Source organism: Actinia tenebrosa, unplaced genomic scaffold (genome assembly GCF_029948245.1).
Source record: "Actinia tenebrosa isolate PJP-AT-01 unplaced genomic scaffold, QUT_ActTen_1.0 utg344__unscaffolded, whole genome shotgun sequence".
In the NCBI taxonomy this organism is placed as follows: domain Eukaryota; kingdom Metazoa; phylum Cnidaria; class Anthozoa; order Actiniaria; family Actiniidae; genus Actinia; species Actinia tenebrosa.
In genome coordinates this window covers 185661-213597 of record NW_028292606.1, presented here as the reverse complement: position 1 = coordinate 213597, position 27937 = coordinate 185661, and the positions used below count along the sequence as shown (strand labels likewise).

General features: G+C 36.4%; 2 protein-coding genes across 2 annotated transcripts; both read left to right on the top strand.

Moving 5' to 3' along the window:
* Positions 1-734: 734 nt before the first annotated feature.
* LOC116306206 (sorting nexin-18) lies at positions 735-27563 on the top strand. The gene is given in 17 exon segments (XM_089025446.1): positions 735-815; positions 893-979; positions 1069-1143; positions 3692-3960; positions 4633-4738; positions 5966-6097; positions 6655-6684; positions 6686-6770; positions 7699-7832; positions 8418-8521; positions 10900-11003; positions 11454-11534; positions 19801-19877; positions 23539-23685; positions 24243-24300; positions 24556-24647; positions 25347-27563. Coding segments are annotated over 17 exon segments (1647 nt in total). The 5' UTR covers positions 735-800; the 3' UTR covers positions 25398-27563.
* Positions 12636-17385, top strand: LOC148904281 (uncharacterized). Its single transcript, XM_089025447.1, has 2 exons — positions 12636-14914; positions 16148-17385. Exons 1-2 carry the CDS (start codon positions 14704-14706, stop codon positions 16792-16794), a joined length of 858 nt encoding a protein of 285 aa, XP_088881573.1. The 5' UTR covers positions 12636-14703; the 3' UTR covers positions 16795-17385.
* Positions 27564-27937: the final 374 nt, after the last annotated feature.

The following is a 27937-nucleotide window of genomic DNA, read 5'->3' as shown; positions in this document are numbered from 1 at the left end:
CTTTTGCTTTTGCTTTTGCTTTTGCTTTTGCTTTTGCTTTTGCTTTGCTTGCTTTTGCTTTTGCTTTTGCTTTTGCTTTTGCTTTTGCTTTTGCTTTTGCTTTTGCTTTTGCTTTTGCTTTTGCTTTGCTTTTGCTTTTGCTTTGCTTTGCTTTTGCTTTTGCTTTTGCTTTTGCTTTAGCTTTTGCTTTTGCTTTTGCTTTTTTGTACCCTTTCTGAAATTAAAAAAAAAAAAAAGTACCCGGGCGTGAAAATTTTTAGAATTTTGCCCTTTTTGAAGTTCAAAATCCGTGTGGTTCCTCAATGCAATTTTGATGATCATTTAGCTTTTTGACGGGAGTTTGAATGCGCGAAAACATGAGCTCAAAAAATGGCGTCATCGTCGTTGGGTAAGAGCGTAACATTAGCTTTATTTTTCTATAAATAGGAAGTAAAAACTCTTTTAAGAGTCGACAGTGACCATATTATCCTCGCGTTAGAGTCAACTAAAAGTCTACTTTCTGTCAGGCCAAGGATTTTAATTTACTTAGTACTTTAATCTCCAGGACATTGTTTTATTTGAATCCTTTCACTGGGTTTCCACAAGATATTCTGAGGTTTTTAGAAACGCACTTCGAAAGCGTCAAATGTGTTTCCCATGACCGGATGCCAAAGTGAAAGTGAAAACGAGTCAGCTGTCACATAGTACAGCAGGCTCAGCTTCTTACCCAACTATCACGTGACTTTCATGTAAACTCGAAAATTATATGAGAATAATATAAACCAGCAAAGCACTCATTACAATGACTTAAAAGACTAGCGATGGCAGGCAGAAAGGTTAGTTTACTACCTCATACTAGTGTTCTAGCCATTGACAACGAGATCGGTGATGTTAAGCCTTATTATTTTATCAGGTTCGTGTTTTGTACGACTTCGATGGAGATCCAGCTTCGGGAGAATTGATTATCTCGACGGATGAAGTCCTTTTGGTAACTAGTACGGTACGATGCTACAATCATTTTATTTATTGGGCTTTATCTCTTATTCTCCTTCACTGAACTCAGTTAATGATCTATGAATTTTCTCGTAGGATGTTGGAGAAGGCTGGTGGGAAGGAACAAATAGTAGCGGCACAAGAGGGCTCTTCCCTCAAGCCTATGTCGAGGTGAATAACACTTCATAAACTTTATAATTTGCAAATATTTTCAATTCATCGAAATATTAAAAAATATCAATTTTTTTCTCTTTACCTGGGTGTATATTTTTGTATACTTTACAATTCGGGATTTCGCGATTTACTCAACTTTGAATTTTGTTTTGAAGTTAATGAACTTCGATTAGGCAAAATTTAATGTATTCAAACAGCCAGATATTTTTATTACTTGTGTCTATTTAAAGCGATGAACCAATCCTTCACAGTAAGTTTACCTTACTTTCATTTTCCTTAAAGCAGGATCGCTTGTCTCCAAGTGTTTTTATGTATTCACTTAATTCAAGATGGAATTCTTTATTTAAGAAAAGCTTGCTATAAGCTTCTATTAGTTACGAATCGAAAATACATAAATATATTAATATAATGATAACTAGAACTAATCATTGTTCAAGGGACATCGTTGTTTAAACCATTTATTCATTGAACTAACCGCAAAAACATGTGATTATTACTCTTAGTTTATAATATGCTTGATCTTAAGGCTTTACGAGACTTTTATCTTTAAGTTTTTTCAAATTATACTTCTTATAAAAATAACAATTAAGATCTAGGATGGTCGTTAGAGTAGTTTTTCCCCCCAAGGTTTTTTACCATATAAGTCCTTCCATTTTGTACTCCAGCTATCATGCGAAGGTGTTATTTTATCTTGTGGTGGTTTAAGTACCTTTACTTTGTTTATATCCGTTTTGTAAGTTCCTGCAAATATATCCAGAATGGACTTTGTAAAAAATTTGTCAATAACAAACCTTTGAGTTAGACAATCTTTTATTTCAACGCTTTTGTTTGAAGATTATCATTTTATATTTAAATACTTTATTTTATTTTAAAGCTAGATGATTTTGTGCCGCACATACAGGATAATATGTTAATGATAGATGGTAATTATATAGGTGACGCAGTTTAATCACTGGAAATTCAATCCATCAAGCTTTTAGGATGGTATATATTAGATATAGCCATATATAGGCATTTGGCTAAAATCTGTAATATGACATCCTGTTAAGAAGAATTGTAATTATCACCATAACAACCATCATTCTATTAATTAAACTACAGATTAAACTTAATTATCTAACATTTGCAGTGAAATCAACCAAACCATGAACAATTTGAGTTTTTTATTTCCAGGTTCCTATATTCCCTAAAATTTATATAGTCTCAAACTCTCTAAAATGAAGCATTGCAGGAGTTCAAATACATTGAGAGTACAAATACAAACTTGGAGGGTTTAGAGTTCAAGTGGTGTGCTTGCTTTATCATCAAATAATTGAATAGATATATTTTTTAACAGACATACACCAAATCCAAATATCCTGACCAATTTGAATACATATTGTTGACTGCAATGACTATAGCAGCTAATTACCACCCTTGTATTCATGTGGAAACAAAAGTGTTTTCACATGTAAGAGAGGCTAGTCAGTCGCTAGTCAGTGCAGAACAATAGTTATTCCAATTTGGTCGCCATGCATATTCCGATTTGATGTACATAACACATGATTGTTAAAACCACATTTTAATAACCTTACAATTAATTACCTAATTATACAGCTTCTCATTAATCCCATATAGTTAACTGTCCAATTATTTTCTTAATTGGACAGGTCTTGTTGATATGGGAGTAATTAAGCAGCTATATAATTATAGGTAATGGGATTTCATGCTCCCCAATCAAGAAATAATTAGACTCGAAAAATTCCTCTGACTGCCAAATTGGACTCGGCCTACAGCCTCATCTAATTTTGGAAGTCCTTGGAATTTTCCTCGTCCAATTATTTCTTACTTGGACAGCACGGAGTCCTATCACATATACAAATCAAAAATATTAAAATACAGAACTTTTATATGTTTGTATGTAGTGTAATATGGCAGCTGTCATTCATGTTGGTCTATCATGATTGGTCAATTTTGTAAGATTGATCCCAGTTAGGATAAATACTAAGTATTTTTTTTACATCTATTTTATATATTTATCCAACCAAAATAATAAAACTCACACTTAAGAAAAAGGATTAGATTGATAAACAAATGTTCAACATGGTTGTAATCTGTGCTTATTCTGCACTATGAAAATAAATACCTATATAGTTATTAGAATGTATATGTAGTGTGCTATGGGTCTTTTAGTAAACATACCATTGTAGTATGTACTACCAGTGTGCTATGGGTCTTTTAGTAAACATACCATTGTACTATGTACTACCAGTGTGCTATGGGTCTTTTAGTGAACATACCATTGTACTATGTACTACCAATGTGCTATGGGTCTTTTAGTGAACATACCATTGTACAGTACCTTAGAGTGAAGGCTTTTAACCCGTGAAATAAAAAATACTAGTCAACATGTAATATTCAAATAGACACAATAGAAAGCAATGGAATTAGGGTCTAGTAATGTGTATTAGTCTAATATCTATTTCACAGGTTTAATAACTTCACTCTAATAACTAATAAATAAATGTCTTTATTTAAATATGTTATTTGTTTATATGTTATTTAGTTTTTAGAAGATGGTCCTCCACCTCCCCCTACGATGATGCACCCGCCCGTGATGCCAGCCCTAGTACCATCAGCACCATCAGCTCCGGCAGCACAGAATTACCATACAAGCTCCCCTGAAAACGACGACGGGGAGGGGTGGGATGATGACTGGGATGAAGATACTGGCAGCAGCTATAGTGGTGGAGACTCGCAAGTTTCATCCATGCCGAGGAGAGATACTGCATCATCCATTCAGCGCACTGGGACTGTAAGAAAAAGTATAAATAGGTAAGAAATACTTTTTCTACTAGTTCTAATACTGTGCACTGTAGTTCTATTTTTATGACATTATCAGACGGCAAGATCACCATTGTATGACTGACTAATGGTATCCACTACAGCTGTAGCAACATAGGGAACACAACCAAATAGATTTATTATAAAATACAGTATGATAATGTAATCAAACCGTGACTCCTTTGAAGTTTGATTGACTGGGACAAATGATTTTTGGCTCAATGCAAAAATGCATTTGCATTTGCATTTGCCCCAGTACATTGTTGACAGTTTATTTTTTTTTTTGTAAAACAATCAGAATTTTATCTTAGTGTGAATACAATTTATATTACTGCATGTTAAAATAACCAGCCTGGGCAGATCCAGTAATCTAAGAGGAGGGGGGAGGGGGGGGGGAATTGGCATTAAATGAATCTCATGACTGACTATAGATGCAGATTGAAGTCAAAAGAGTTCTTGAGACATTCTCCCAGGAAAACTCTTAACATATGATCCCCAGAAAGAGCAGAAATGCATTCTGGGATATTCTGGACCGAAACAAAAATAGATTAACTTATAAAATGAATCCCAAACTAAAAGAGGGGTTTGCCACCCCACTCTTCCCCTCCCCCATTATTTCACACGATAACACATTCTGATTCAGGTTATTTTTTTATCCTTAAGATTTTCAGTGTTTGTCAAGTCTGGAGGAGAGGCTTACTTGCTGGGAACATCAAATGATAAAGCACACAGCTGTCCAGCAGGTGAAAGAGTCACAATTAGATCTCTTGTAAGTACTGTAATTCACAAAATATAGTATATTGTAAAACTAGAGTAATGTTTTTCAAAGTCATTCTTGGAGATTCCTGCTACCTGCACACTCATATTGAATGGAATATAATGCAAGTTAGTAAACCTATAGATCAAGAAGATGTTGTCCTTGTTGAATGTTTTGGTTCAGTTTGATTTGTTCAAGCCAATGGTAAATCATGAAAGGGAAAATTAATACAATAAGCAAAAATGAAAGGAAAGGAAAACAGTCTCCATACCGAACGTTTAACCCAAAACCATGGTGAGGAAAAGGCAGGACACTCACCACCTCTGCTCCACTCTTTCCTACCCAGCCCCCTTTCTTTGTAAGAGTTTAGATGAAAATGTTACTACTGATCTCACCAAACTGTGGCAACATGTCATTTGTCTTGCTACCTCACCCTAATTCGTCTACTGTCACGCCTACTTTTGTTACGTGTATTACAGTGAATACCTTACTGGCAATGTGCTAGATCTGAGAGTGACAAAAGTAGGCGTGTCAGTGAACGAATTAGGATGTGGTAGCGAGACAAATTTTTGACGTGTCATCACAGTTCAGTGAGGTCTGTAGTATGGCTGGAATTGTGTTTGTTTAATCCCATGTTGATGCATCCAGTGGAAATGAAAAAAGAAAAAAGTGGAATTTTACCTCCCTTGCAGACCATATAGACATTACATTCTGCATTTTTTTCACTGCCTTACCTAGTATTTCACTTCCCATTTTGCTTACACCCAGTTGCTTCAATACATTTTTTGAGGGACCAGGTTTTTTGCTATGGCTGTAAATGGCAGCAATGTTTTCTGAAATCATAATAAAACCCATTGTCTATGTCTGGGTAAACCCATCCAAAAATGCTTGCTTGCAAGAAGACTATTAGCAGAATAAAATATCCATTGTTCCAGCCAAGATGGCTGCATCGAGGCCCATTTATGATGTCTAGACAAATTTTTATACGTGAAATTAAAAATACCTACATGTATCCTCCTGGCACCTTATGGTACATACACAGGGCCTTTGAAATTAAATATGGTTACTAGTAAGTGAATTGGGTGAATGCCAGGCCAGCAGTACCACTAAGGCTGTTGCTGCACTGTATGCACCTCATAATACAAAGAAATTAGAATCTGTGTGTATATTCCTGAAGTTTAGAAATGTGACATACAGCTGTAAATAAGTAATATAAATAGCTGTTGTTGTTTTCTGTAGGATGGTGTAGGGTCAGCATCCATGACGTGGCAGCTGAGTGCAGAACCATTCACTGCTTTGGTGACAGAACCAGAAAAAAAGAGCAAGTTTAAAGGAATGAAGAGTTTTATTGCTTACAATGTTGGCAAATCGGTAAGCTTCAGAAAATAATTTTTACAGCTATTTAAATGGTGGTTGTCTTGAATTGCCAGATTTCAATAAACACCATTTCTTTTTGTCACGTGTGGAATGTTCAGCAGCTGAATTGCATGTTTCCAATGAAATTCTGGCTGATAGCATGTGGTTGTCAGTGATTGACAACCGGTTAGCTCAGTTGGTAGGAGCGTCAGTCTGTTGTGAGGAAGGTCGTGGTCCAAGCCTCGGCCAGACCAACACTCAGGCTCTTAAAATAACTGAGGAGAAGGTGCTGCCTTTGTAATTATATCTGCAAATGGCTAGACCTTCAAGTCTTCTAGGACAAGGACTTAAAACCGTTGGCCCCGTCTGTTTTCACTGTATAACCCTGTATAAGGCAGACGTAAAAGATCCACTGAAGACGCTGGTGACGACCATCTTCAGTGCCCGTGCTAACCGGCTGCCTTATCAATTGGACCACAAGGCCTCTTAGGCTTCAAGCCGTACAGGAGTAGTAAATGCATTACAGTAGTAGTGAATTGTTGTTTCAATAAATGTGTTGTTTTTGGTTGTAGAATTCCAGTACAGTTGTGAGCAGAAGGTTCAAAGCACTTTGATTGGCTATTCAACCGACTTGTAGAAAAATACACCCTTATAGCCATCCCACCAATACCAGACAAACAGATTACAGGTACATCTATCTTGTATCCGTATACCCTTATCACCATCCCACCAATACCAGACAAACAGATTACAGGTACATCTATCTTGTATCTATACACCCTTATCACCATCCCACCAATACCAGACAAACAGATTACAGGTACATCTATCTTGTATCCACGCAGCTTTATCACCATCCCACCAATACCAGACAAACAGATTACAGGTACATCTATCTTGTATCCATACACCCTTATCACCATCCCACCAATACCAGACAAACAGATTACAGGTACATCTATCTTGTATCCATACACCCTTATCACCATCCCACCAATACCAGACAAACAGATTGCAGGTACATCTATCTTGTATCCATACACCCTTATCACCATCCCACCAATACCAGACAAACAGATTACAGGTACATCTATCTTGTATCCATACACCCTTATCACTATCCCACCAATACCAGACAAACAGATTACAGGTACATCTATCTTGTATCTATACACCCTTATCACTATCCCACCAATACCAGACAAACAGATTACAGGTACATCTATCTTGTATCAATACACCCTTATCACTATCCCACCAATACCAGACAAACAGATTGCAGGTACATCTATCTTGTATCTATACACCCTTATCACCATCCCACCAATACCAGACAAACAGATTGCAGGTACATCTATCTTGTATCCACACACCCTTTCCACCCACAGTTTCTATCATGAGATGTCTTCATTTCTGTTCTGTAAAGGTGCTACTAGGAATCCTTTCTTGCCGCTTAAAAGTTGTACAAAATGTACTAGCCACAGAATACTCTTTCAGAACGATTTCAGAGCTTCTTCTTAGTTGCTTAGATTGTGTAATTGTTATCTCAGAGATACTAGTTAAATTTCAATCCCGTAGGACTTTTTACATTGATTTTCTGTGTTATTTGATTCAAGGTCGTTTTGGTGAAGATTTCGTCGAGAAAAGAAGAGAAAAACTAGAAATGTGGTTGAATCGAATTTGTCAACACCCTGTGTTATCAAACTGTTCTGTCGTTACACATTTTCTTACTTGCTCAGATAGCGAAAAGGTGAGTAACTATAGCTTCCACCAATAAATAGATCTTGCACACATTTTAGTGTGCAATACTGGTGGATATTTTTTTGAGTCTAATGTGTTTTTCGAGCGGGATAGGGCGAGCAGGACAAAGCACGCGGACGAAAAAAATGTCAATTCTTATTTAACCCTTAAATGTCTAATGAGTTATTTGTTATTAAACTGAGCATAGGTTTTTCCAAAAGAAAGCTTCAAAACGATTTATTAAACTAGTTTTGAAAACCGTTATTTTTACTGTACAAAATAACTTAGAGTACATAATATTGCAGGTCGCAGGATCATATTGTACTCGCTCCAGGCTTTCTCCTGCGTTTTTGTACTCTAATTTTAATATTTGGATGATAAATACCTTAACAGTTTATTGTAATATTATTCTAAGTTATTTTAAAGGCTCTGCATCAACTGGGCTAGCGGTTATCAGTTTTTTTTACTGATGCGAACATGACTTATGCTCACTATACCTCCTTTATAAGAGGCCGGGACAAGTTGCCTTTATTAACTATGGTGTCTGGTCACTCTGATTCAAAGTTCTTTTTAATCCGAGATTGTTATTTTGCAGGATTGGAAAGCAGGCAAAAGAAAAGCAGAAAACGATAAATTCATGGGGGCAGCTTTTTTTAACACAGTTGACAACCCTCCTACAAAACTGTCCGTCTATGCAGTGTAAGTACCCTACAATAGAGTGACTTCACTTGGCCCTTCAATCAAAGTTCTATATCAAGAGAATTTAAGAACTCTTCTATTGGTTCTATGATTAGTGTCTAACAGTCAAAGTACCGGTGGCGTGCGCTGCTAATGCGCCGCCTCTCACCAATGCGACCCGAGTTCGAGCCCTGCCGTGCTTGGTGTCGTATATGAGTAGAGTTGTTTGTTGGTTCTCTCCTGTGTTTCGAGGGTTTTTCTCCGGGTTCTCCGGTTTTCCTCCCTCCTCAAAAATCAACATCTAATTTCCGGGTTCTCCGGTTTTCCTCCCTCCTCAAAAATCAACTTCTAAATTCCGGGTTCTCCGGTTTTCCTCCCTCCTCAAAAATCAACTTCTAAATTCCGGGTTCTCCGGTTTTCCTCCCTCCGCGAAAATCAACTTGTACATTCTAATTCGATCTTTGGGCTTTCACTTAGTTTGGAGCCTAGCTCTGTTGCGATTGTTCCACGCTGTGATACAACAGCGAAAGCTTTGTAAAACAAGGAATGAAAATATCAAAAAATGAATTGAATAGGCCATGTTCGAGATTAGAGTTTCAAGGTTCTCCAGAATGAAATGTTCAAAAATGCATTCAGCCTCAAATGGATCTAGTAGAAATAGTACTGTAGGTTCAATAACTTGTAACAATGTCTTAAGAGAGAATTCTTTTCGTATTCAAGCAGTGAGCGCCAAAAACTATTTTCTTGAAGAAAGGCTGTTGTACTTGAGGCTAAAATCTTGTTATTCAGAAAGTTTAATTTGTTTGGAAGTGGAGATGACCCAGATGAAAGTGGAATCAAGGGACCGTGTTAACCCAAAGCAAAAAATTGTATTCGAAAATGAGGTTTAGGCCTTCATTTGCTTATTTCCCATATATTTTCCATAAAAAAGCCTGACAAAGCAACATTCTAACACAAATACAACAAAACATGTTTGTACAATTGAAAATACCGCTTCAAACAGGCTTTTTATCATAGTACATCAGTTTCTAACTGTTTAAAAAAGGTTTTGAGTGTTAACCCAAAACGAAAATTGGGATCAAAACTCATACGAAAGTCTAGTTTTTGGCACTTTTTGCCATTATTGCTCGTTATTGAAATAATTTTCTCTCATAGTATGATTATTCCATCACTCTATGATCCTATATAAGCAACTATTGTATTACTTTCAAATTCTCTTTCCTGCCCAAATTAAAGATTAATTTGGATCGTTTTCATTCGCATTCTTTCGAGGAAAAACTATGACTTATGGAATCAGTCTAGCATAGTTTGGGATGATATAATTAATCTGCAATAAGACTACATGTCTGTCCAATTTGGAAATAATTGAATTCAAAAAATTCCTCTGACTGCCAAACTGGACTCGGTCTATCTGCCTTTTCCAATTTTGTCAGCCCTCGGAATTTGTTTTCATCCAATTATTTCCAAATTGGACAGTATGTAGCCCTATTACCTATACTAATTTTATTCCTGTGAATTGTTAAATATTTGCAAGTAAGCAATTGTGACAATTGTGCCAGCAAAGAGAGTGAAAACAGAAGGTATACTTCGAAGGAAAACGAGCTATTAACGGCGATGTTAAAGTTTATCTATCAAGCTTTGAACGGCTTTGCTGATTATCGAGACTTTCGACAGTTAAAGGTTATCTGACTAGTTTTAAATACCGTTTCTGCCGGTGCTAAAAGCTATTAGTACAGATATCTCACCCATAAATATCCTTATCATTTCGATCTAGAGTGCTTGGATCTTTTATGAAGGTTTATTAGACAACTCAATGCACCTATCAGATCGTTAATTAGCTTTTTTATTTTCGTAGTTTAATGGAGTCTTCTAATTCTATTGTTGTGTAAAAGGTCAGGTACAACGTCTGGAAATTTTATTGAGTGGTGTTGTCGATTCTTTTCGTATTCAAGCAGTGAGCGCCAAAAACTATTTTCTTGAAGAAAGGCTGTTGTACAAGGCTAAAATCTTTTTATTCAGAAAGTTTAACTTGTTTGGAAGTGGAGATGACCGATGAAAGTGGAATCAAAGTGTTAACCCAAAGCAAAAATTTTATTCGAATATGAGGTTTAGGCCTTCATTTGCTTATTTCCCATATATTTTCTATAAAAAAGCCTTACAAAGCAACATTCTAACACAAATGCAACAAAACATCTTTGTACAATTGAAAATACCGCTTCAAACAGGCATTTTATCATAGTACATCAGTTTCTAACTGTTTAAAAAAGGTTTTGAATGTTAACCCAAAACGAAAATTGGGGTCAAAACTCATACGAAAGTATAGTTTTTGGCGCTTTTTACCATTATTGTTCATTATTGAAAAAAATTTCCTCTTAATCTTTTTAATTTTTGTTTTTCAGTGAAAACTACGTTGAAAACTTTGGCAGGTTTGTCAAGGCAATGGACGACAATGTGAAAAATATTGTAGACAGAGGAACGACGCATTGCGAGAAATGTACAGGATGTGAGTAATTGTGATTGGTTGCTTCGTGAATATTCCCAGCGTGCTTCACGGCTTTAGTGAGTTGTGCGTAAAAAGCGAGAGAGAAAAAAAAGATTTTTCCTAGATTCGTCTTAGTAATAACCTTCTATCCTGAAACGACTTGTGGGATGACGTTGTTATCGTTTTTGTTGCTGTTTCTGTTTCTGTTTGTTGCTGTTGTTATTGTCGTTGTTCGGCTGCTAACTCAATCTCTTGCTGCTGAATCAACTTCTAAAGTCAGTGGATGAATTAGAACCACTTTGTGAAAATGCCACTGTAAAAGTATTTATTGTTTTCGTCGTTATTGTTGTTGCTGCTACTGCTCGTGCTCATATTTTTGTTGAGTGCTAAGAACAGTTTTTCGATCTAATGACCAAAAGATGCATTATAAATATTATTTTATCTAACCTTAATGTTTTTTTGTCATATCAGCCTACAAAAGCGAATACAAGAAAATTGGAGTAACATTTACTGGTCTTGCACAAGCCTTTTCCATAGAAGACAGCACACCGAGTGAGTATCTAGGAATTATACGTATGTAGCGCTAGGGACAGTGGCCTGCGATGGAGGAAGGAAAGGGTCTCTATCTTCCCACCTTTTCGTATATATATTCACTACATTTACAGTTCTCAGCCTCGCCTCACTTTTAATGGTGTTCGTTTGATACTCGAGTGCTCTCACATGATGTAGTGTGTTCATAAAATATAATGAACAAGAAACAGTGAATCGAAAGGCAATGGATTGTATAAATATATTACATTGTCTGACTGCGACATGAGGTCGCAAGATTGGTTGGATAAAAATTATGTAATCATCATTATTATTATCGTCTCCATCATCGTTATCATCACCATCATCATCGCTATCACGATCTTTATCGTCGCCATCATCATTACATCATCGCCATATCTTCACCATCATCGCCATCATCTTCACCATCATCATCATCACCGCCACCAACATTATCGCCATCGTCGTCATCATCATCATAATCATCATTGTTGCCTTTACCTTCGACCCCCAAGTTCTCTGTCAGTACAGTACATACCGGACTAGGGTCTCCATGTCTAGTTTTCCTTAATGCTTTGTTTACCTAGGTGCATTAACCTTTTAGCTCAGCTAATCCCAAGATGCCAAAATATTCTGACTTGAGAATCGAACAGATGCGTGTAACGCGATACATGGCTCATCCGTTCAATTAAATGTAGAAAAATTCATCGATTGACACAACACATTATATATGTATGGCAAACATGCGTGGTTTTCTCTTTAAAAATTTCCTTGCTGCATTTGACAGGTTCAAAGTCCAGAATATAAATTTTATTTTCGTAGGGGGTAGGGGTGGGGGAGAAGTTGTTTTTTTCTTAATAGTTGCCAGCGAGCAAGATATAAAATAGTTAGCAGAACATGTGACAGTTAAGAGATTTAAACTACGCAGGATCCCTAGAGTATATCCGCTGATATGCCAACACGGCAATCTTATAGAAAATCCTGTACCCCATATAAGGTTAGAAAAAGAATACGTTGTTTAATAACTTTTATATATATTTTAACTAATTCATCTTTTTTTCGGAATTAGTGGATCAAAGCGCCATCTTTTGCGGTTTCTTTTGTTAGGGGGTGGGGGTAGGGAGATTATTTTGCGCTCAAGTTTCTTATCTTTAATTCCGAGCCATAAGAGGAAATCTGTTGTTATGAAACTTTCGTTGACAACGGGCTGAAATCTTTTGCGTCTTGTCAGCTTTCAGCCGTGATCCCTGGCCCCCCACTTTGGTTTACTGACAAAACAAACTTCGATCCTCGATCAGAGATAAATTTCTAGACGCTTAAAGAAGCTTAATGTGTTGTTCTTGAGTTTCCTGCTTTACAACAACTGCATGGGCGACCCTTTGATAATCCGACCTCACCTCACCTCCCACGAGTTGTTTCTGAATATCCAACTCTTTCTAGTCGTACAATCTTACTCCAGATTACCTCTAAATACTGTCTGATAAAATTAGTAGGTAACTCAATATAGAACTGTATTTATCTGTGGATTTAGAGTAATTTACCATTCATAATAGCCCATGTTTTGTTCCATGTTCCATAAATTGAGTAAAGATTATTTGTTCGCCAGGTTAAGCGCGTTCGTGTTATTCGGCCTTGCGGACGAGTCTTATCACATCATTGCAATAGAACATCAAGTCATAAAGAATATTCATCTAGTTTTAGTACCTTCGAGCTTTTTCAGTCTTAACCCTCTCTGTGTTACGAGACGAGCTGCTATTGCGGCTAAGCTCGTTTTAAAGTCACACAACCGAGGATACTTGGTCGTGCAATACTGACCAAACTGTTGAAACCCGAAGTAGTTACCGTTTTGTTCTCAAAGGTTTATTCATATAAGGAATTTTGCCGAAATTGCTATCACTGTGCTATCGGTCCCCCACCCCACCCCTACCGGCTCCAGTAATTGTTTTGTGTGCGTTAGTCATAAATTGATATGATGAGTTTGACTGAATATCTTGATTCGAGTATTTGTGTCATTCAGGTTTTTATATTATGATTACAACAATTGGTAAAAGTTGTTACAACCAGGTCGTTTTAGTCGAATCGAAAAAAAATTAGATTAAATTACTGAATTTAAAATGGCGCGGTCACCGTACAGTACGGAGGATATCCTTTGAACCAATCATAGCGATCGAGGTTCATGCTCACCCAATGAAAATGCTCCAACACAACCTCGTCACGGTATCCGTACCGTTCGTTCACAGCCATTCTAGGCTCAACCTTTCAAACCCTCATTCATCCCGTCAGAAAATGACTATTTTCTTTTGACAAAGATAGTTGATACAGAATAAGAAATACATTCGAGCGACGCTCACTTGAACTAAGGTGAGAAAGGAGAACAAAATAATGATTTTTTTAAATTTTCATTTCAAGTTTAGTTGTATGTATCACGAGACCCCGAATTTCTCTGGATTTTGACAGAACCCCACATGTTCTTTCCGTCAGTTCTTTTTCAACCTGCTATCTCAAAAAAAAAAAACAAAAAAAAAACGATGCCCATCTTATATCCCATTGGCACTCTAACCATCCGCCATGAGTAAGCATGTGTGGTTCGTCATGTCTACTTGGACCAGGGCAGGTCAAAACAATGTTTCTACGCGATGTCTATCTATTTAATTTCCCTTATCGTTTCGTATCAATTTAAGGACTTGTAGACATTTTAATTACTACTGTTTTGGGATCTTAGTGTTAAACTGTCGTGTTGTGCTCCGGCAGCTTGGTTGGTTATCTCAAACAGATCTCAGAGCTGAGCTGTGGTCGGTGTCCTCACAATCAAATTTCGAATTGTTTTCTTGTTTAGTTGGGAATAAAAATTGGTTTGTAATCTCTTTTCAATCCTGGAACCAAATTAATCTAGGATTAGAAATGGTCCAATCAACGTCTGGTTCCGTATCTGAAATCCCTGTTAATCTCACGCTAATCCATCTTGCTTGTCAATAAAAGAGATTCCTTTCATCTTCTTTTATCCTTCTTAATCCGTCTGAATCCCACATGGTTCTTCTAATCCGGATCTTTTAAATCCCCTTTGTCATGGGAAATATCTAATTCCAAAAAAGACTCCTTTGCATTAGATGCCAAAGCTAAACTCATCAAATTCAGTTCAGTTGTTGATGAAGACGAAAGTCGGCACTTCATCATGGCAGGAGTTGAGTATACCTTCCGAACGCCACATGGAAGACTGACAGAATCTTTTCACACTATGACTACCTTACATGAGGTAAGGAAGAGAATTGGCAGAGCAACTGGCTGTGAGGTAGCAAATTTACTTGTTGGATTCCCTCCCAAGCCAGTTGAAGGCCACACTCTAGAGGCAGTCGACAATAACCAAGTCATCATAATTGCTGAAGGTGAGTTTTCAGTCAAGGCTTCTAACACCTCAAAGAACTCAATGCTAAGTCAGTTTCTCTTCAATCAAACGCACGTTGAATTGTAAAAATTTACTGATAAATGTAGTTAATAGATTACAAGAGGGAAAATAGGGTTTTCAACTTCGATAACGTAATTTGGCTTTGTTCAATTACGAGAAGTCTTTCTCAATTTCAGTTTTCACGAGGTTTTCATAGCAAGCCATAGGATTGACTAGCCTAGCCAGTTTATAAACAATGAAAAGTAGCCAAAGCATTGCTAAGTGTGTTTACTCTTTAATTGCTTTCTAAATACTTTTTCATATGAAAATAATACCATTCCATCGATATAATCATCTGGGTTTTTTCTCCTTTTTCATTTTTATTTTTATTTTAGCCTTTCCGAGAAAAACCATGACCATTTACTTCCACTTCTTCATTGTATACTTTGGATAACATCAAAATTAATATTAATTAGTCAATTGAATCTAATTCTAATTCAGGCTTTGTATGAATTGTACTTCGTAAGTTTTATAATTACTTGTTTTTCTTTTTGCAACTTTATCTTGTTTTTTTTTTCCCCCAAAGTATTTTCAATAATTTTTAGTTTTTCTTTTATGACTAATTCGTCTTTTCATTTTATAAAGCCATATAGTCTAATATTTTTAATTCCAGTTTCTATTAGCCTCTGTTTTAGTTTCACAAAACTACAAAAGGTGCTTCCAAAGAATATAGTTGTGGTTATTCTGGATCATACAAAGATGTTTTAAAAAAGCTTTTCGGAATTTAGGCGATACTTTTGGCGCTTGACCAAAATATTGTTATTATTATTGACAAAACAAAAATAACAACTATAACATAACATCCATCTGTTTTTTTTTTTGTTGTTTTTTTTTTTTTTGTTTTTTTTTTTTGTTTTTTTTTTTGTTTTTTTACTTAATGGAATAGCAAAAACCAGCCAGGCTTCTGATTTACTTCTTAACAAGAGGTACATCTGAAATAATAATCGAGCGCTAAAAATCAGATTCTAAATTATACGTTTAATTACGAGAATATTTAACTTGAGTTAGGTTAAGTTTATACAGCGGAGCTAGTAGTCTTATAAATAGTAGTTTTTAGCACTTTTTCTTCAAATTAAATGTAAAGTATTTTGAATTATTTTATTTATCAGCTATGACTATTCAAAAAGCTTCTGGTCATTTTATTTCGTCTGATAAATGCATTGGTTTTACATAGGTCCAGAAGTAGAGATCATAAGAGTTAAAGAAGAACCAAAAGATCTAGACGAGCCATGCCCCCACAGCATCAGACTAAAAGATCCTCCAGTAAAAGTGTTAGAGGCTAAACGACTGATAGCTACAGAAATCGCCCAACAAAAGATCGCCCAAAAAGTTATCTGCAAAGTGATCTTGGGGGTGTCCCAGGGGCGGCTATGCCAGCTGATGCAAGATACAGCTTATGATAACACGATCCTCGCTAAGCCATACCAGAACAAGTCTTTAGAGCATTATCACAAGATTTATGAGTTCTTAACCAATCGAACCCCCATGGAACGCTATAATCTTTATTGCTCGGCCGCGTGGAGGATCGAAAAAGAGAGGGTACAAAGAAAGGAATCGTTCGCTGCCTCGGCTGCCAGCTCCACAGGTGATTTACTAGTCGTCCCGCGTGTTAAGTTAGGAGGGCGCGGCAAACGAACGTACATCCCAAACTTCGCCAAGAAAGCTATGGAGAACTACTTCATGAACACTAGTCGTTTTATCACTCAAGAAACGAGAGAGTTCTTTTCGAGACAGCTCAAACTACCTGAAGAAACCGTGCAGTTTTATTTCAAAAATCTTCGCGCTCGAGAGAAAAAAGGTTCATTTGTACCCGTGTCGTGAGCTGTTTCAAATTTCTAACTTCATTCGTGGCTTTATTTCGAATGTTTCATCAATCCTCATTATTCCATTGGTTGCATGTGACGTGCTGCAGAATCTACGATGAAAAACGTATTTGTCGCAGTAGACATGGCGTTTCTAAACAGGAAGAAGTTTGAAACTTAAACAGGCTCATTGTACAATGCCTTTAGTTTTATCACAGAAAATCCCATCTTTACCTGCATTTTTACACCAGACTCTTATGCTTTTGAAGCAAACTTCGAAGAAAATATGTTAATATACAGGAGTGCTTTTCATTTCGAATTATTAATTATGTTAGCATGGGTAGGTTTTATTGGTTGAGCGCTGCGCATTCTATTGAAAATCCAACAAAGTGCTTGAAATCCAGAACACGATGCTTTAAGTGTGCAATAAATAGCAAACCAACCTGCAACTATCGCGAGAAAAGGGGTTTGAAATTCAACATTTTGATAAAAAGAAAACATCTTTGCTTGTAAATATTTGTTGTTAGAGTGACTGGAAACACGCTCTGTAATTGGTCAGTTATCTGGTGTGTTTTTGAACAATAAAAATTTATTATCGATTTAAGAGAAACTCAGTTTCGTCTCTAGTTGGTTTTCGTTCAAACAGTTTGGCAATTCGCTTAGTTTTTGTTAGCTTGAGTTTTGTAACTCAAAATCATAAATTGTTCTGAAAGAAAAAATATTACAGATATATTTCGTGGTGGTTGATTTGCGTGATTTGACGTACAAGGGATTTCATTCAAATGTTATTGGACCTCTGGGCTGATCTAAGTTATGGCAAAGCAAGCTCACAGATCGAACCCTGAAACAAATTCTGGGAAGATGTAAGTCAGGGCACACTACCTCACAGATCGAACCCTGAAACAAATTCTGGGAAGATGTAAGTCAGGGCACACTACCTCACAGATCGAACCCTGAAACATATTCTGGGCAGATGTAAGTCAGGGCACGGCTAACTTACGGATCGAACACCGAAACAACCTCTGGGCAGATGTAAGTCAGGACACACTAACTCACAGATCGAACACTGAAACAACCCTCTGGGCAGATGTAAGTCAGGGCATACTAACTCACAGATCGAACACTGAAACAACCTCTGGGCAGATGTGAGTCAGGGCACACTAACTCAGAGATCGAACCCTGAAACAAACTCTGGGCAGATGTAAGTAAGGGCAAGGCTAACTCGCAGATCGAACCCTGAAACAACCTCTGGTCTGATGTAAGTCAGGGCACGGCTAACTCACAGATCGAACCTGAAACAACCTCTGGTCTGATGTAAGTCAGGGCATAGCTAACTCACAGATCGAACCCAGAAACAATCTCTGGACTGATGTAAGTCAGGGCACGCTAACTCCCAGATCCAACCCTGAAAAGTCCTCTGAGCTAATATAACATGATCAGGGCACGACTACCTCCAAGATCGAACCCTGAAACAACGTCGGGGCTGATCAGAGTCAGGGCACGGCCATGGGCAACTCACATATCGAAGTAGAACTTAGCGTGTTTGGTTTTGTGGAGGAAGGAAAACCAGGAAACCCGTAGAAAGAACCCTCGAATCAAGGGAGAGACTCGAGTAGGATTTCAGTGGTTTTTCCCACATGTCAAACGTAACAGTAGCTGTGGACCCAAAGCATGTCATATCCTAGCCCAACCGGTACATGATTGGCTAGGATTACACCAAAAGATTTATCAATATATTTAGCCAGTATTTGGTAACGTGAACCTAATCGTATCAGTCAGTCTGTGTGCATGACTTAGTTTAATCATTGGCCAATCCAAACCCGCTTATACCGTAGCGGAAAACCACCGAATTCCTTTAAAAAAATGCTTTTCTCTTTTTCTATAAACTAGGTATCTCTCAAACGCGGGGCAGACATTTCAACCCCGTGTGTTATTCATAAGGGACCCTTTCTTATATGGAATGTGAGGCTAACATGGAAATACAAAATAAATGCTATAAATTTCATCTAGAAAAAGTGTGATTTCTATCGTATTTTCGTGTTAGCTTTGCATCGAAGATAATTTTAAGAAGTGTCCATTTCGTCGCTCACCTCGGAAACGAGTTGGTCGACTTGTGCCACATCTGGTCAAATCCTCAGTTGAAAATAATAATATCGAAATCCATCTATTGCGTCTTTGTGTACCTGTTATCAAGATCAATGTCAAATACACGGTTCTTCTACCCCATTTCCTGCAACAATATTTTGCCAAAATATTTTGCTGGCATAGTGTCGGCCTGGTTTTAACTGATCTACGAAACACTGGATATCTTTTTTTAAATATTATTATTATTTTTAATTTATTAAAAAAGTAATTTGTTACCTAAGGCGACTGGATATAGTAAGAGCTGATGCCCCAATTGCTCAACTGCCTATAGCCCATTATAAACATATGATAATGAAGTTTACTATGCGCACTCGAGCTCGTAGAACTACAGAAGATCTTAGATGTTATGTGCGCCGAATGAATTGTTATTAAGGTCATGAATATTTCTCGTGCACACTCATTTTACCCGTATCCCGTCAAACGACAAGCCAAACTAAAGAGCTTGCTTTTTGAGTGGTTTGGGTCTTAGTAAAGAGCCAGTCCACAGGGGAAAAAGCGTTAATTATAAACAAATTCAGTTTATATATATTGTTATTTTTTCACGCCAACCTCGGGTGAGATACCCACGCACTGATATCGCGTATTTATTGGTTGGCTAGTTGAACGGAAAGAGAGGATTGGGTTACTCTCGACATTTGTCCAAATCTCCACAAATCCTGCATTTTCTTTTCGAAATAATCTTGGGTTTTTACTTATGTCACTTAATCTTATCCATCCCCGCCAAATCTCGCTTCTGCTGTTTCCATAATCTTGCTAAATCACCTATAATCTTACTCAATTCTCTTTGTGCCCGCCCTTTTCGAACAATATGTGTTGGATCTACACAAGGTCCTTGCTTGGACGTGATATTTAGCTAATCTTGTCTTGCTTGTCACTTTAGATTCAGAAAGGTTAACACAAGCCGTTGATCATACGGGCAAGAGTTACGATGATATTGGAGAATTATTCGCTGAACAGGTATGCTTCTATTCGTATTTATTTGTATTCATTCATTTATTTATTTATTTATTTGTTTGTTCGTTTGTTTATTTGTTTATTTATTTATTTTTATTATATAAACTATAGTTGTTTACAAAGATTTCTACAACTGAGAAATTTCGTATTTTAACACATGTAAAAATACGATAATTTTCACAAGTAAAATTATAACCAATCAGTTTTCAGTATTCTGTGACGTCATTGCTCTCACAGGCGCGGGGAAATCACAACGGTCGGCAGCTTTGTCTCGTATGTGGTTGCGAAGATTTCTCACTCGTTCGATAATTTTGTTAAAGTTATCGAAAATTAAGTTCAAAAACATGGCTGAAAGGTTTGTCACATTTGATTTACAAGACGTCATAGATTTTATCGAGGAGGAGGAAAATGCAAACACCAAAAAAAGACAAAGAAAGACCTGTCGCTCATTCAGTTATTTCTCACAACTGAGAAGGAGACTCAACCGTTTGAAGAGATTTCCCCTCAAGAACTCGACTCGTATTTGTCCAGTTTTTTGCTATTAATCAGAAAGAAAAACGGTGAGGAATATGAACCAACAACCCTACGAGGGTGAACAGCCTAGAGTTGAACTTGATTTGGGTTTGTTTATTAGAGACTGTATTTATAAATTCTCGGTTTTATGTCGAATTGAACTTTGTATTTGGGGTGTTTTCTTCAATAAAATTCAATCGTTTGGAAAAAATACAGTGCTATGGTTTATATAATAAACAGAAAAATACATGGCCGCTTGGAGATATGGAAGCCATCTTCTCGTGTTCAAATTCAATAACTCACTCGTTCGCAGCGCTCACTCGTCTAATTGAACACTCGAAGATAACTTCCATATCTCCGCGTCACCATGTATTATTCTCTATGTCTATTTGTTTAGTTGTCTATTTATTTGTTTATTTATTTATTGCAGCTTGAAATTAAATATGTATTATTAATTGAACCAATCGATAACTTTCCTATGATCTTCATTTCTAGAATTGATCTTTAAGGTGACTGCCTACTTTTGGAAATTGATTTAAGCATTTTTTTAAACTTCGATTTTCCGAATTGAAATTTAATGCTGATTCCAAATCTGGAAAGGAAAATAGGGTGTTCCGAGCTCGTTTTCGAGATAATCAGCATTTAATGGGAGCCTCCGCAAGAGCTTTTGGAGTAAAACTTGCGCCACTGGAAGTGATTAGAAAAAAATTAAGATTCATAAGATAAGAGTTATTTGCAGACTATATGATTGCACGAACGAAGGCTAGTCAATCCTTCTACAATAATACATGGATATTTTCGACAAAAAGACAGAGAGATACATTGATTTGTCATATTTTGCAATTTCGGTGCTCTTAAAAAATCTCATAAAGTCGAACAAAAATCCCTACAAAAATCTATTTTTTCACGTGTTCCTGATTTAAACTTTTCCTAAAATGTTGATATAACCTAGATTTTTAGGAGTTTTTTCGAATGAGCTATCAAAAAATATAGAGTCCCGTGCAAAATTTGAGGGTTTTGCCCTGTTGAAGCTCAAAACGCGTATGGTTCTTCAATAAAATCTTGTAGATTTTTCAGCGGTTTTTGAGCGCGCGCTCATCGTGGGCTCAATTCGAACGTTCAAAAGTAGGCAGCCACCTTAAATATTCTTATTTTTCATTCTTTTTTTCCCTCAAAGCTCGTTTAGTTTTCGTGTGATTTTCGTACGTTGCTCGACAGTAATAAAAACCGTACTGCGCATCTTCGGAAACGATTCATAATCGACAAGCACCGATCCCTTATCGATGGCAGTGAAGAAAAAAAAAAAACGCGGAACACTTTTATATTCTTTCCTTTTAGGGTATACGGTAAATGTATTTACGTTATAATTCGCTACACATAAACAAACTATTTAAATTATTTTCCTTTATATTCTCTAAATTCATGACAAACTACTACATGATGCTTGGTTGTAATCCAAAACTGACATTTTATTATTCTATTTCCGAGTAATAATAAAACCAGACTATTTGAAAAACAAGCTTTCTACACACCTAAATTCAGTACTAATTTTAGATAAAAGATTATTTTTCCAATGTGTACATATCCTTAGCATTTTCCGATTTCCAACCACCATGAAGTTTAAGCTCCCCCGACCTTAAACTATTTAGACCACAAAGCTTGTCGTTACGTAACCCAGTTTAGTAATTCGCTATATCTTCTATAAGCCAGCTTGTTTCCCCACAACTTATAAGTATTGTGGACTAAGAGACCTCAATGGCTTGAAAAGGCCTACATTCATCTTTAAAATTTATCCTGCTTCATCAATATACCTTTTCAATAAAAAGCCAAGGAACAATATATATTATTAAGTCTCTTAAAATGAGCACAATTCCCTTCCAGATACACATCATTTTTTTGCTCGAGGCACACTTTAAGATTCTCATATACTGAAATACACTGACGTAAACTCTGAGTTTGTCAGAAAAATATACTTAAACATGACGAAAAAACTCTGAACAGGTGAAGGCTAGTATACTTGTCAAGAATCTGTCTGAATCATGTCACGTTATTCGCGGACCAAAATTTCAATTCTCTTCTTCAGTTCTCGTCTAGGGTAAATTTGGAATCCCAACCCTGTGCAGACACTATCGAAATCAAGCATTATCTGCTCATGACTCTATTGAAAAACTTTCTTATTATTAAGCGGATCTTACTACATAATATACTGAATTGCTAAGGTCGGTTGAAGCGCTAAATTAGAGCATGATTAACAATAGAATAAAAATAACTTCGCAATATTGACACTAACACTTTTTATGCATTTTGTCTGTGTTTTCCATACAAGTTTGCCATTTTCCCGCCAATTCCCCCTGACATGCGCAGTACATTTTTGACCATTGTCATCATAATACACTTCAATACACCGGGCGCTTTACGACATTGCTTGATTGATACACAGGCTTGTTTGTGTAATAATATAATTTTGTTTGTTCGTATAGTCTTCACTTGTTCGTATAATGTTCGATTCGGGAGTTTGGACAACTTTCGTTTGCTCGACGATTTTTAAAGATTAAAATTGTTACGTAAAGAAATATCCCTTCACTGCTGTTTTCAATATTCTGCGAACTCGATTGTTACAGGCTGCACGCTGAATTTTTTTATTCATTTATTTATTCATTCATTCATTCATTTATTCGTTTATTCGTTTATTCGTTTATTCGTCAATTCGTTTATTCGTTCATTCGTTCGTTTATTCGTTTATTCGTTTGTTCATTTATTTATTTTATTTTATTTTATTTTATTTTACTTTATTTTATTTTATTTTATTTTACTTTATTTTATTTTATTTTATTTTACTTTATTTTATTTTACTTTACTTTACTTTACTTTACTTTACTTTACTTTACTTTACTTTACTTTACTTTACTTTACTTTACTTTACTTTACTTTACTTTACTTTACTTTACTTTACTTTACTTTACTTTACTTTACTTTACTTTACTTTACTTTACTTTACTTTACTTTATTTTTATTTATTTATTTACTTACTTATTTATTGCCTTCAAATGAAAATAATCTAATGGTACCTTTTACCTCTTGGCTAGTGGCAGTTAAAAACTAATACCGAAAACCGCAGTAAAATATTCTCCATTGTTTTTTTTTTTGACAGCCAAAAGAAGATTTTCTGCCATTAATAGACGGATTAAAGGAGTATTCAGGAATGCTGTCCACTTACCCAGAGATACTACAGGTCCATAGAAGCTCGGTAACAAAAGTCAAGGAATTTCAGAAATTAAAAGAAGATGCCAAAGTAGAGGTAATAAACGTTTAATAAACGATTGGTTTTGGTTTTCGTAACCCAGCACCTTCAGGGATTAAAGAAAGGAGAGACAAATTCAAGGGCGGATCCAGGGGTGGGGGAGGGGGGGGGGGCTGAAGCCCCCCTTCAGCAGAAAACAAAACGAAACAAAACCGAAGAATTAGATGCTTTTTTTATTGTTTTCCGTTGTGTTGACGGAAGAAACTCAATTAGCCCCCCCCCCCCCCCCTAAAATTTTGGTTGGATCCGCCCTTGAAATTCATGTGGCCATTTTGTAAGCATTTTCTATGTAAATTTTTACACTTTTCGTTGAAACATGTTTAAATTTTGCTAGACTTGCTAATACTGAAATACTCTCTCAATGCCCCTTTTTTGCTAATATATTTAAAACTCGTCCCTTTTCAAATGATCATTTGGGATCATAACCCTTACTTCTCTCTTCTCCACCTCCTTCCTCGCCTCCCAGCTGCCACCAACGCCAAGCCTGTTACCAAGGTTACACTGTCTATGAAGGATATTCACTTTCTTATTGACCTTTGACTGTTTGTATTCAGGACGGTACTTTTGAGGAAGTATGTAATCGAGCTGACACAATAACAGCAGTATCTTTCGGTAAGTTCAACAGTTACCACTAACTGTGATCTATGAAGCTTACCATCATGTTGGAAACCTCCTTTCTACCCCCCCCCCCCCCCCCCCCTCCTCTCCCCCTCCCTCTCCCTTCACGCTCAAAACCAAAGAAAAAACAGAAAAAAGGAGACTGGGTATACTATTCCTTGGATGGGTATTAGGGGACTGTACCAGCAGGCAATAGTAAAGGCAGTAAATACAAATTTATTTGAAATAAATGTACATTTTCTCGTTTAGCCGAGATGAATCATTTCCATCAATTAAGAATAAAAGATTTTAAATCAATGATGCAGAACTTTCTACGAGAACAAATATCATTCCATCAAAAAGTAAGTAAACAAGTGTGTACGTGTATGTATTGGGGTTTAAGGTGGCTTCATATAGTTTCGGGCTTTAGAGTAATAGAACTAGAAATTATTTTATAGCAAATACAGATATCTATATCTTGATATCTGATACACTAACCATATTAAAGACTATGAGTTAAGGAATCATTTTTCGTGAAAATGATCTCGTGAACAGTTACCATAGCAGCGACACGTCAGCCACAAAACGGACCCTTTTTTGCCATTAAAACAATTAAGATCTCGAGTTTCCCGTGTCCAATCTTTTTTAGATTGTGTAATACGAAAGTTTGTTATGTTATCTATCATATGACAGCGTTTTATTAAAATTGTGACTACAGAAACCAAGATATCAAAGAAATATCGATTTTTCAAGATAAAATGTTTTCTGTGCCCCAAATATTTTTTATATTGCGGCATTTGCCTTATCATTCTACGAAGAAAAAACTGTAGAAATTTAAAGATATTTGACCACGTGGTTTTCGAGTTTGTTTTTTTTTTAAATAACGCATGCAACCGACTTTTCGTGATGTCATCAAAATAAAAATTCTTCAAGGTCCGAGATTGCAGATTCTCGTGCACGCGCGCGCGCGTACAAAAACTATATGGAGTTACCTTAATGCACAGAATGACAAACTCGAGAGTTTTATTTTGAATAAATAATGGTTATTATGTTTCTTGTAGATAATAGACAAGCTAGAAGAATCTTATAAGATGTTCGACGCTGTTCAGTAAGATAAATGGGTAGATAGATGTAACGAGCTATCATCATAGTCAAATACTTCTCGATATACAGTTGTATATGTCAGTGATGTTTTAGGGCAGGAACAATATTCTCGCATGAAAATATATTTTATTCCCCAAAGAAAAAAAAATCGTTTTCTTCGGTTCTGCCATATAACATAGCGGCCCTGAAAGCACTTTTTTCTGATGAAGAATATCTAAGCAATGATAAAACTTCCATCACAGTTCTTTCGGTTGTTAGTGCTGACCACAAGAAACGCTGGCTCTGGCAGTGAGACTCGTAATAATGGGGAAGTGTACTGTCATGTTTAGGACGAGTCTGCGTCCCTACCAATTAGCACCGGTGTGCATTTTACTTGCCACAGGAACGCAGTATATATCAATTAGTATATGTAATAGGACTCCATGCTGTTCAATTAAGAAAGAATTGGACGAGGAAAATTCCGAGGACTGACAAAATTGGATGAGGCCGTAGGACGAGTCCAATTTGGCAGTCAGAGGAATTTTTCGAGTCTAATTATTTCTTGATTGGGGAGCATGGAATCCCATTACCTATTAATTATATAGCTGCCTAATTAATCCCATATCAACAAGACCTGTCCAATTAAGAGAATAATTGGACAGTTACCTATATGGGATTAATGAGAAGCTGTATAATTAGGAAACGTAATGCGCATGATCAGTAAATAGGTTCAATCGCAATCCATTAAGAGGAGCCTGCGCTTCTTATGGTCAGCAACTCTGCATGGTACTGTCATAACGAACGCAGGCTTTGAGAATGAGATTGGCCAAAAACGGCGTTAAGCTTGGCCAACTTTCTTTTGTTGATATTGATTTTCTAAACATGCGCAATACATTTTTTTCCTAGTACTAACATCTTCTATACTAGAGTTATTTAAATAATGAATTGCCAGGTATGTTTTTATTGGTTTTTCAGCTTAAATAAATAGCCTCATTTATTAGCAGTAAACTCTTAATTCTTCCCAATATTAATTCAGTTAAATATATACTTATTTCAATAAAGTTAGTCACCAAAAACCTAGAAGGCTGTGATCGCTGAGAATGATGGGAAATATTCCATATCCAACAAGTAAAGCTTTAGAAACAAACTGCAACAGTTGAGGATGCTCAGAGGTGGTGAACGTGTAACTGGTAGAAGATCTCAAGTCCATCAACAGTTATCAAGCGGTTAAAACATGTAAAATGTATCTACCCATAATCCTTGTCGGTCAGCTTTGAAGTATTTCTGGTGACTAACTTTATTGAAATAAGTGTATAACACTATAATAAAGACGTTCAGTGGAACCTTTATGATACGGACACCGGAGGGCAAGAAAAAAATGCCCGTAATATAGAGGTGTCCTTCATATAGAGCTCGTGTCCATGAAACAAAGAATGTATGGTGGTTTTGTCGAGAGCTAAATAGCTGCCCGTAATATAAAGGTGTCCGTATTACAGAGGTGTCCGTATTATAGAGGTGTCTGTATCATAGAGGTGTTCTCACAAGCAGCCCAAACAAGGTTCCTGTGTATGGTTTATAAGGGAATGTATGGGAGTTATGATAAAGTTACGAAAATAAAATGTTTCACTCAACAATTTGCCTCAAAACTTGCTGCAGTTGTTGCTTTTACTTTGTTCAGTCTTCTGGCTAAGTTTCAGCGCGATTTGAGGCCGTTTAGTGGGTTTTTTCAAAATCCGCTCTTCTCTATTTAGGTAGAGAAGAGCTGATTTTGAAAAAAAAACATTAAACGGCCTCAAATCGCGCTGAAACTTTGCCAGGAGGCTGAACAAAGTAAAAGCAACAACTGCAGCAAGTTTTGAGGCAAATTGTTGAGTGAAACATTTTATTTTCATGACCTTAATCATAACTCCCATACATTCCCTTATAAACCATACACAGGAACCTTGTTTGGGCTGCCTGTGGTGTTCTTAATAAAGAGGTGTCTGTAAGGAGAGCTTCCAGTGTATTTTGATTTTGACAAAGGAAAAGGATGGTTTTTGAAGCAGGGGGAAATATGTGAGATTAAGATATAAAGAAATCTTTAACCAATAAATTAGAAATATTTCTAATTAAAAGTAATAATTTTAAAGATATGTCTTCGTCATAGAAAAGGAATTATTGTCGAAATAAAGAAAACCTAAAGTTTTTGTCTGAAATTGTATTGTTGTTTAAAGCGACTTTGTTGATAGAAAAACCGTTATGAATTCCACCTGTCCTCTCTCCTACATGTCCCTAATCCCTTCCCTTTGCGCCTTCCACGCAGTCTACTCCATTGACAGAAGTTTATTTATCTCCATTGACAGAAACTATCGTGTACCATAATCATTTGCAGATTAACATTGCGACCCACACGGTGTATAAACGCTTTTGCCTTACTACCATGGTCTAAAGTATCAAAGCAGAGCAGGCTGCAGTATTCCATTTGTTCCCACAATGAGACCATGGTAGTACGGCTGTGTTCCGTTTATTCATTTTGCTGCGATTTTTTCTGCGATTCTGTCCATAATAAATAATGGTAAAGAATATAGTT